The 11,721-nt window shown below is 37.6% G+C and overlaps 1 protein-coding gene across 7 annotated transcripts in view; it reads right to left on the bottom strand.

Moving 5' to 3' along the window:
* Positions 1–481: 481 nt before the first annotated feature.
* The window catches only part of LOC125296376 (guanine nucleotide-binding protein G(olf) subunit alpha), a 174,202-nt gene continuing 162,962 nt past the window's right edge, over positions 482–11,721 (bottom strand). For all 7 annotated transcript variants that reach the window (XM_048246263.1, XM_048246288.1, XM_048246280.1 and 4 more), the window contains 6 exons: positions 11,427–11,500; positions 11,117–11,175; positions 7,676–7,796; positions 7,368–7,498; positions 2,603–2,670; positions 482–2,390 (listed from right to left, as the gene is read on the bottom strand). In XM_048246263.1, coding sequence (XP_048102220.1) covers positions 2,244–2,390; positions 2,603–2,670; positions 7,368–7,498; positions 7,676–7,796; positions 11,117–11,175; positions 11,427–11,500 — 600 coding nt within the window. In that variant the 3' untranslated portion in view covers positions 482–2,243. The remainder of the gene's footprint in view (positions 2,391–2,602; positions 2,671–7,367; positions 7,499–7,675; positions 7,797–11,116; positions 11,176–11,426; positions 11,501–11,721) is intronic.

The following is an 11,721-nucleotide window of genomic DNA, read 5'->3' as shown; positions in this document are numbered from 1 at the left end:
CACTCCAGAATCTTTGGTAGCAACCCAGCCCCCTGGTAAAACAAACGTGTTTGTCAGAGAGAAAAAAAAACTGATCATAAAATGTAACGTAAAAAGGAACGATGGTGTTGTAGAAATGTAGCAGAGTAAAAGTACAGATATTTGCTGCAAAATGTAACGAAGTAAAAGTCAATAGTATGCACTATAGATTCTACTTAAGTAAAGTACAAATATGTGGAAAATTTACTTATAAATATACTTAAGTATTTGTACTTAGTTACATTCCACCACTGCCCTCTGGGCACCCCAGACTTGATTGGCTCTCCAGGTGTTTCCCCGGGGATTTGGCCGTGGATAAATTGGGAGGTGTTGGTCTATGGTCATTTTGAACATTTTAAACAAAAAAGAATACATTTTCTTAAATTTGTGGCAAAACAGAATATTCATAGATTTAATAACCAATGTATTGTCTGTCAGCCAGTAAACACTCCAGTTTCCAAGGTTGTATTCAATATTGCACACGCTCATTTATTCATCCCATTCTAGACATGCTTACCTATGTGTGTATTTATACATCTTTCCCATATACATACATCATGTATGTATATCTAGGCACACACATAATTAAACATGTATAAACTGTACATATATATTTATATATATCTATAAATGTACATGTACATATTAAATAGCACATCAAATGCACTCAGATTCACACTTGAACATACATACGCAATGTGTTTCTGAGCGAACATCAGTTTTTATGTACACATTATTTTCTGCTTATATAAGCAAAGATCACAGGTGCACGTGTGTGTGCACACAAATGTATGAGTGCGCGCACGCACGCACAAACACACACACACACACACACACACACACACACACACACACACACACACACACACACACACACACACACACACACCTTAATCTAAATAACAAACAAGAAAGAAAAAAATCCTTCATATTATGACAACACCAGGTTGCAATTTTGGACACCTCACTTGATTTTCTTTTAAAGCTGAGACTGAAATATAAAAGGGGAGGAGGAGAATAAAACAAAAAAGGCATAGTGCTGGATCTGGTCCACACTGCAGGTAAGTGGTACATTTGCATATTGTGTACATTTTTAATTCCCCCGTTTTATTCATTTCTTATAAACAGCATTTCCTTTAAAAAATGAAACATTAAAATAAAACAAAAAAACCTACACTCTACAGGAGTTATGTCTGCAGCCTCTACTGCTGACAAATGTTGACATCAAGCTGTACAGCGCAGTCAAAACATACTTACATCTCAGCTCATTTTACAGGTACAGCCATAATCAAGGCACAAAGATCTACAAGTAGATTTTTTATAATTCAATAAAGTTGTACAAAACAATATTACATTTTTCAGTCTGTACAAGATAAATCTCCCTTGCACAGTATGTACAAGTTAAGAAACAATAACTTCTTCACTTTCAGACCCTCCCCCAGGTAGCTGTGTGGATAGAGCAGAGTTAGAGTGGTGGCTTGTCCTTTCAATGATGCTGAAGGCTGACTGCCAATGCTCTTACAGTCTACATTTCACTGTCACATCTCCTAGTTCCCCTGAGATGCTGTCTGGGGACCAGAGGGGTTAAGGGAAAAGTCCATTCCCTCTGTGCACCAGTCTATCCATAACCCCTGAAGTCACCAAAACTATGACCAAGTAAATAAATATTTGTGATGCTACATTTTGTGTGAACTTTTTTTTTAATTTAAAATCGGATGCAAAAGTGCATGTTCCTTCCATTCATTTCTGTCAATCCTTGTGTTTGAAACTTAAGCAACTTCCACCATCTGAAAGTATTTTTCAGTGAGGAGTAGCTAGACTTCATTGAGTATATCTGAATGCAGTCACAGCTGAGTGGAAAGATGCCAAATGCTCCAAATCATTTGGCAATTTATCTGCATCTATCAGTCCAGACACCAGCCTAGATCAGGCCAGTCCAGAATTTGAATGAAATCGAATTGCAATAATAATAATAATAATAGTAATAATAATAATAATAATACCATCAGGAGGTAGCCAACGACTACATGGAATGGCAGAAACAAAGAAGGCATTCAAATAAGGAGAAAAGCAACTATTCCAACAGAAAGCACTGAAAAGAAGGAAAAGGAGGGTTTCACACACTTCAGTAGTACTCATCCATGATTTGAGTTTAGAGTTGCCCTTTCTTGTTCTGTTTTTGTTTATTTGTTTTCTTTGTTTGTTTTTAGCATACAGGGTCCTGTTCACAACAGCTCGTACTGTCGAAGATGCATTCTCTGAATTATGTCTCGGCAATCATTAAAGACCCGGCGGATGTTCTCTGTGTCCACGGCGCAGGTAAAATGGGGGTAGCAGTAGTGTCTGCCATCACCACTTGCAGTGCTGATTCTCTGTGACACACATATACAAATATATTGACAGATGCAAAATAAGTAGTAAATACAACCTATATACCTATAAACATTTATATATAAAGTATATTGTTGGTAACATACAATTTATCCCAATGATAAAATAAAGTCAACAATCTTTACATGTTTACATGGGCTACCTTCAAACAAAATTGCTTCAATATCTGTTTCAAAGTCAAGGAATTCCTCACCAGGAACTCATCACGGATGAAAAACTTAGCTCTTGTCACCCTTGGGTTTTCTCCAGGCTCAGGGATTGCTATTTAAAGTAATAAACTAGTTATTTTCATGAAAGATCTACAAATATACCATGCATCTACAAATGTGACAATCTACAACGTGGAGAAAGATGCACACAATGCCCTAATAGGTCAGGAGCTACAGCTGAACTTGACACTGTTCAACCCCCTTAACCCTCAAGGCACTCATGTGTTCTGGGGGACCATTTCATGAAGTTATATAAATTCAGTAAATTCATAAAGTCCACTCCAATGCAATACATTTGCATTATAGAAACCTCTGTCCTTCCATAAAGACAACCTCTTGTGCAGTAACTGATGTACAATGAATGTTCTTTTAAAATTTCTATTTTATGTACTTTGTTTTATATATTAATTGCACAAAAATGAAAAGTACATAGCACCAGTGGATATGCATGCTGATCTGAGGCCACATTCTAGGTCTTTGTGTGTGTGTGTGTGTGTGTGTGTGTTTGTGTGTTAGTGTGTGTGCATGGTTATGCATGCAGATCTTTTCAATGGCTGGCAGAGCAGGCGACACTATACACTGCAAAAAAGGAAATCTAACCCAAGTGTTATTAATCTTATAATAAGGTCAACAATTCTACTTAGTTATTGTTTAGTATGAAAAGACTTACCTAGCACTCTCTCAAAAGATCATTTTGACTTAATTTAAGAAGACTTTGACTTATTTTAAGGAGTCTTACCAAGACAAATTTACCCTTAAAGCAGTACCGTCACACCGGTGTGACGGGAATGTTGAGAAATGAATGTTGTAAAGAATATCAGGGTTCATTGAATTCAACATAGAATTTTAGGACCTTCAATTGTTGCGGATTAGAATGTTCAAAAACCTACACCTTTAAGGGTTAACACACTGGCAGACAAATGTGCTTGTTTTTAGGACAAATTTGCTTAATGCACTGGCAGAAAAAAATAGCTTGTTTTCAAGATGAGATGTCTTAAAATAATTCAAACTTTTCTTAAATGAAGTCAAATGATTTCACGAGAAAGCGCTAGGTAAGTCTTTTTATACTGAAAACAATACAAACTATTTTTTTTATCTTGATATAAGATTAATAATCTTGGTTAGATTTTATTAGATAAGCAGTTTTTGCAGTGTACCAGACAGATTTTCTATGAATCTAGCCAGTGCCATGTCAAACAGATCTTCTCCTGATTAGGGGTCAGGAATCTATGACTTGCAAGCCAGATATGGCTCTATTGCTGATCACTGTAGATAAGCATCTAAAATAGGCTAATATTACACTATTGTGTGGTCAGTCTATGTAGAACCGCAATGACTAAATTGTATTTCGAAATAAATGATTCGACCACAATAAAATAAATGGTTTACCCTGGTCTAAATGGTTTAACCTATCAGTACCAAAACTAAATTTTCATTGGAGAATGTGGCCCGTCAAGTCAACTTCAAAGTCTCCAAATTCAATCTCCCTACTTTCCTACTGTAGATTATTTGTAGGTCATACGGAAATATAAAAGTTCAGATCTACCATTCGTCCAGACCAGGTGCTACAGAGTGTCAGATTGGGATTATGGACTACTGTATATTTTGACTCATGTTTTGTCATTTAAAGGTGAGGCTATTTGCCCCCCTGGTACAATTAGCAGTGTATGCTATTTGTACCCTGGTGCAATTGGAAGTGAATGCTATTCGTACCCCGGTGCACACAGCTATGTGTTCTATTAATAAGTATAAGTATAAGTATATATACTTTTTTGATCCTGTGAGGGAAATTTGGTCTCTGCATTTAACCCAATCGGTGAATTAGTGAAACACAAACAGCACACACTGAACACACAGTGAGGTGAAGCACACACTAATCCCAGCGCAGTGAGCTGCCTGCTACAACGGCGGCGCTCTGGGAGCAGTGAGGGGTTAGATGCCTTGCTCAAGGGCACTTCAGCCGCGGCCCACTGGTCGGGGCTCGAACCGGCAACCCTCCGGTTACAAGTCCAGAGTGCTAACCAGTGGGCCACGGCTGCCCGTAATACCCCATCTGGTACAAATATCAATGCATGCTATTTGCACCCCTGTGCATTGACCTTGGCATATTGATCACACAATGTAATTATTATTATATATATATTTAAAAACGAGCAATGTGTTTTTGTTGTTACATCACAGGGTGTGAATAGCTCAGGCCTAGGCTATTCGTACCAGGGGTGCAAATAGACACTCTGAATAAGGTATGCTATTTGCATCACTGTATAATTAGAAGTGGAAGCTATTCATATCCTGGTGTATATAGTAATCTGTGCTATTTACACCCTGGTGGAACAATTAGCTGGTTTGATTGCAACTAGCTAATTGTTGCAATCAAAACTTCCGTTTGAGAACTGATTTCTTCTACAAATTGCACGTATTCTCTGCAGAGAAGATGGTACACATGTACACTAACACTTCTATTCACTGCCAAAAAGGTATTACACGGGAATCGAACCCTCCCACGTTTTAAACCATGACGATAACCACTGTGCAATCTACTGTCAAATGCTGATTAGAGTTTGCAGGCTGTCTTATAGTTCATAGGCCTGAGCGTCATAACCAACATTTCTGTTAATTAATAAACTGACGGTTGTACTGTATGTATTCACTGAAGAAAGATTATGAAAATAAAACACCACTTTTCCATCTAAAAATTAATTTGAACAGATATTAGTGCTGAAACCTTTCAGAATTTTTCAGTTTCTACTGACAATTTTTTGTGTGTGCAACACATTTGTTGTCACACGTCATACAGGGTGCGAATAGCCCAGCTGTGTGGCCAAGGCTATTTGTACCATGGGTGCAAATAGACATTCCAAATATTTAAATCGGTAATTGAACCAATTACTCTATACAGTGGTGAAGCATGGGGCCCACTTACAAAATTGAAGCCCTGCATACAGAATTTTGCAAAAACATAATTAATGTACAGAGAAACACACCAAACAATTGATGCGGGGCAGGACTGGGCCACTTCTCTCTGATTATAAATATTAAAAAGAGAGCACAAAACTTTTGGAGGCACATCCAAACAAGTGAGCCCAATTTACATAAAGCTCTCAAAAGTCAGGAGACAAATGATGGGTCCCCTCAGCCAACTTATACTAAAATTGCACCAGGAGTGTTATTGGTTAGTTAGTTAACCCTGTGCCCTAGAAGTTTTGGGTCAGGCTGTCGTTTACTTCACTGACTTCATTGAACTTACTGTTGTTTACTTCATTTACTTCATTGAACTTACTGTTCCTTGGGGAGACAGAGTGGAAGAGGCCAATGAGCTGAAGAGAGCGAAATACACTGATATAGCAGAGGAGGCAGCCAAGCAAGGTTGGAGTGCACAATTAAGGCCTATTGAAATCGGCGCACAAGGGTTTGTGGCCAGATCTGCTATTGGCTAGCTGTCTGAATTGGGCATTTGTGGACGAAGTCTAAGGCAGGTGGTTAGTAACATGGTCTTGGCAGCAGAACGAGCAAGTGAATGGTTGTGGGTAAGGAGAAGTTACCCTTCATGGGGCGCAAGCTAAGGTAAGCTAACTGTGTGGGAAGTGTGTGTGTATGCATGTGTGTGTGTGTGTGTGTGTGTGTGTGTGTGTGTGTGTGTGTGTGTGTGAATGTGTGTGCAGATCTTCCCTGGAATGGGAGTTTGTGCTTCTACCTTCAGGTAGAAGATACACAGTTCCTACCCAACAGATTAAAATAAATCTAACTCTGTTTTGTCTCTGTTTTAAGGGCAATTCTACGCAAAACTGTCATATCCATAATGCCAACTAAGTACAGTTTTGTGCGGAATTGCCCTTAAACGTGAGCGCAGGTTTGCCTTTATACGTTAGCACAGCAATACTAACACGTTGCAGTGTGCGATATAACGGGCAGTTCATTTCACGTTTTCAGAATCAGTCTTTGGATGGAAACTTTCCCATTTCAGCTCGCAAACTCATTCGCTGATGTTTCCTTTTTGACATTTTACTACAGCAAGCGCACACATCAACAAAAACATTGTTCTCGTTGACCGAAATGGAGGGAACTCTGTGATTTTGTTTGATATTGACATGGCAATGAACCACGAATGTAACAATATTGTGCAAGCTACGGTTACAGAGTCAAGTGAGGTGGAAAGATATATTAAATTACTCAGTTAGACCTACATATTTGCCACAAAGCCTTGTCATTTTTTTGTTTTGTTCATCTTTCGCCAACCCATTTCGTCCGAGAGCCCCAGCCATGCAGCAAAAGAGCCACTGGTGGCTCGCGAGCCCCAGGTTCCCGACCCATGCGATAGCGTCTTCATTAAAGTCAAACCTGTTTTTATTCTTTTTAAACCTGTTTGACTCTGATGAAGACGTTATGTGTCAAAACGTTAGTCACCAGCACCAGTAAAGCTCGGTTTAACCAATCGTGTACTCCAGTCCTTTTTTGGGGGGGTTCAGTCTTCTGAAGTGGCCCGAGATTTGTGATTTTCCAACAAAATAATGCTCCCAAGTACACAGCAAACCAAAGCTGGACTTAATGTCCTTTTTATCATTGCATTAGGCTACAAATGACTCAATTACTTCAAGGGTCAAAGGGGTTGGATAATGTTCGAGTTCAGTTCAGCATTTTAAAGGATCCCAGAATCACTGGGCATACTGCTAATAATAATAATAAGCCATGTCTATCATGATGGAATAATCACAGGTATTCCTGTGTGGTTTTTGACTGTTAACACAATACCTTCATTTGGTATGGTGTAGCGAGCATACTCAGGAAAGTAGTCTTCAATTTTGGATTTTCCTGCCAATACTTTTTCAGCCAACATGTCCTGTTTGTTTAGAAATAATATGACTGATATTGTTCGTAACCATCTGAAAGAAATTCAGAGTTGAAAATTATAAAGCAGTGGAGAGTCAATGCATAACTTCATTGTATTTCTGTTAACTGAACAGCCATGACATGTTAAAAACGGCAACAATCAAATCAAAAGAATTCATATAGATTAAATTAAAATAGAAAAAAATAGACCAATACTTATTGTTGTATACCTGTTATTCCAGATACTCCGGAATAGATCCAGTGCTTCCCGTAGTCTGTTTGTTGTGTTGTCTTCCCTTATGACCATGTTATAGCTGCTACTTGCAACTACAAAGATGATGGCTGTAACGTCTGAAAACGCATGACAAACACATAGTGCAAAATATTTAAATAGTGCATATTTGTTTGGGTGCACTGCTCACACAAACATTATGTAGAAAAGACACAAAGGGAAAAAATAACATTTTTAAAAAGACAACAGGGTAACACTCCATAATAAGGTGTCATAATAAATAGCAAATTAGTAATTACCTAACCCTTTGTTAATATTTGTTAATTGTTACTAAAATATCTATTTGTCACAAGTTAATATTTTTAACAAATCTATTAACTAATATTGTATTAATGTCTTTTTGGCACTAATTAACAGTTATTTCTTACATCATTTAAATGTTAAATGTTTATTTACAAACTATATGTTAATAGAAAAGTTAATGACATATTATTATTTAACTAATTGTTATTAAACTGTGTTTCTGCCTATCCTAATATGAACCACTCCCCACTCTCTTACAATAAAGTTGGTTAAGCTTAATTAATATATCAGTAGTATATAGCTGTCAGCGTGGGGCCCTTTATAATAAAGTTGGTTAAGCTTAATTCATATATTAGTAATATATACTGCTCAAAAAATTAAGGGAACACTTACAGTTTTCCACAATTTTTCACATTTTTTGAAACCTTCCACCCTTTTCTCCATTCTCAAACTACATTCACAGAATGTCTGACAGTTCTTGCAAAATAAAACACTCTCCTCAAAAGTTTTACTTGTGCTCAGAACCAAACAGTCAGAATACCGATCCAGTGTATGATTGAAGTGTTCCCTTAATTTTTTTGAGCATTATATAACTATCAGTAGGGGACCCTTATAATAAAGTTGGTTAAGCTTAATTATTATTATTATGGGGCAGCCATGGCATACTGGTTAGCACTTCGGACTTGTAACCGGAGGGTTGCTGGTTCGAACCCCGACCAGTAGGCACGGCTGAAGTGCCCTTGAGCAAGGCACCTAACCCCTGACTGCTCCCCGAGCACCGCTGTTGTTGCAGGCAGCTCACTGCGCCGGGATTAGTGTGTGCTTCACCTCACTGTGTGTTCACTGTGTACTGAGTGTGTTTCACTAACTGGGATAAATGCAGAGACCAAATTTCCCTCACGGGATCAAAAGAGTATATATACTTATAGTATACTTATATTAGTCAGACGGTGAAGGGACTGAGACCAAAACTGGCTTATCACATTTATTCCTTTAGGAAAAGTTAAAACAAAACATGCCTTCAGGCACTGGCATACATAAAACAGCATCTGCACAAGCCAAATAAAAATAAGTAGTTGACTGGGCTATATTACGCGGAGGTAATGGATAAACATAATGCTAAACTAAATGTACATTCATTTCCTGCTAGACTGAATTGCACTTTCCATGCACTCTAAACTAAACTACACTGAATGCATGGAAAGTTTCTAGCGGAGTTTACAGCTAGTCACGTAAGACTCAATGTGTATGAACTCGTGGTCATAATGAAAACATTAATAACCTTTCTCTAAGTTGCTAGAATTGCACCCAAATCCTAACAATACATGTAAAGTAATATAATACAGGCGATTTATCGAAGTTTTCAACTTAAACCACATTTTACAGTTACAAATTTAAAACAAAGTGGGGAGTGCTTTGTACAGTCAACCTACCCAATGCAAAGCATACCACTTCTGATCGGGTACGGCAATAATACAAGGACAAAACGCAGCAGAGCTGCAGTATACCGTTTCTCCAAAGGGGGCTCCAAAACACCAATCTCAATAAAGCTGCTTAATTACGGCGAAAATCACATACAAACACGAAACTACTAACTCTGTTACACCCACCTCCCCTGAATTTCACCAAATTCAAGCAGCAACCAAATAGTACTTCCAAAGGCAAAAAGTACACTACTTTCAAACACTAGACAGAGGATCACCAATTACAGGACAGCCAATCACAAAGGTATCCAATAAGGATGAAGTGTAAGAAGAGGTGCACAAACTCTCCCACAACCAACCAATGGCAGTAGGGTGCCCTATACACCCCACAAGACCATAGAGCCATAAACCATAAATTCCATAAATTCTCCATAAAGCTAATCAGAAAAGCTTGGACCACATAACCATGTTACTAAATGTGTGTATGACCTCAACATGTCTAATCATGAAAAACCTGAAACACCGACCTGCAGATAGCCTGCATAGATGTGTGTGAACAATATCTTGTCTTGACATAGTTTGAATCAGTCTGTCAACTGGCTTGAGAATGCGACCAAATCTAGACCTCACCTGTGCGGATGTACTAGGATTTTCAGACTGTGAGATATAAGCTACTGTGTCAACATTGTTCATGCATTAGCTTGGTCTGTCTGTGTATATTACTAATCTGTGTAGATATAATATTATAATCTGTCTAATCTAATCTCCGCTGAGCGTCGGGGAGTTTTTTGCCCCTCGCCCTCGTCCATTAATTCCGTATTACAGAACACCTCAGCGGCCATTATCCCTTACCTAACCAACTTTATTATAAGGGGCCCCACACTGATAGCTATATATTACTAAGCAACCAACTTTATTGTAAGGGTCCTATGAGGAGTGGTTCATAATGGGATAGGCAGAAGCACAGTTTAATAACAAATAGATAAATAATATGTCATTAATTTTTATATTAACATATGGTTTGTAAATAAACATTTAACATTTAAGAAATAACTGTTAATTAGTGCCAAAAAGACATTTATTTAGCTATTAACAAATAATAATAAAATATTAGTTAATAGATTTGTTAAAACATTAACATCCAGATTTTATGCAAACAACTAATATTTAATTAATGATGAAAAAACTATTAACTTGTGACAAATAGATATTTTAGTAACAATTAACAAATATTAACAAAGGGTTAGGTAATTACTAGTTTGCTATTTATTATGGCACCTTATTATGGAGTGTTACCGACAACGGTATTCAGCCTTCCAATGTTAAAGCTGCAGTTGGCAAGTCTGACAGATTGAGGGGACTTAACCAACATTTTTAATGTTTACAACTCTCATGCCCCTCCCCCACTACCACAGAGCACCCGCTCATCGAGTTTGTGCTCGTCAGTGCGCACCAGACTGCACCAGACTGTGATTAACAGTCATATCTCACACAGCCCTGCTCTAATTGGACCAGAAAAACCGGGAGCTGTGGATTTTTGCAAAACAAATAACATGCTCTAGGTGGAGGTGGAAGTGTGGGGGTTTTTTTCTTTTTGATTTATGTTGTTCTGTCGGAGCATAGTGTCGGTTTCAGTGAATATGATAAAAAACATCTTGCCAACTGCAGCTTTAAATTATATAAATTTATATGCATGTCAGCATTAATCTCACCATTAAAGCACTGGATCCATTTTCTCCTTTCATCTCTCTGACCACCCACATCAAACATACTGTAGAAGAGACATACAGATTAAAATCTGCATTTATACAAACAGTCAAACACTCTAAGCACATTGTATCTGTGTTTTCGTCTCTGTATGTCTTTCTTGAATTTGCAGAAGTTTTATATTCAGTAGTGTGAAATTGTATTTTCAAAATTAATTATCTGGTGGTTTGTGATGGTCATTCATAGCTATCTGAGTTCAGAGATGATGAAGCCATGGCTGGCTGGAAAGAAGTAGAAAAATACATGAGGACTTACTGAAAGTTTACTTTGTCAACTTGGAAACGTGTTTCAAAAATACCTGAAGTCAACACTCTGCAACGTAGCAAATCCTTAAAGTAAAAGTGAAAAAACAGAAAGGTATCAATCAAAGGTGCTGTAAATGTATTTTTTTTGTTACTTTTTTGACTTGCAATGATGCAACTCTTATAACAGTCCTCAAAATTGCTAACAGTTGCATAAAAACACACAAAAAAAAGTGAACAAATCTGGAATTGTCCAGATCCAGAAAATATATATATTTAATCAAATAAAACATTTGAAACATGGCAAG

Source organism: Alosa alosa, chromosome 1 (genome assembly GCF_017589495.1).
Source record: "Alosa alosa isolate M-15738 ecotype Scorff River chromosome 1, AALO_Geno_1.1, whole genome shotgun sequence".
Classification (NCBI taxonomy): domain Eukaryota; kingdom Metazoa; phylum Chordata; class Actinopteri; order Clupeiformes; family Clupeidae; genus Alosa; species Alosa alosa.
Note: the sequence above shows the minus strand (reverse complement) of the source record. Positions and strands in the feature narration are given on the sequence as shown.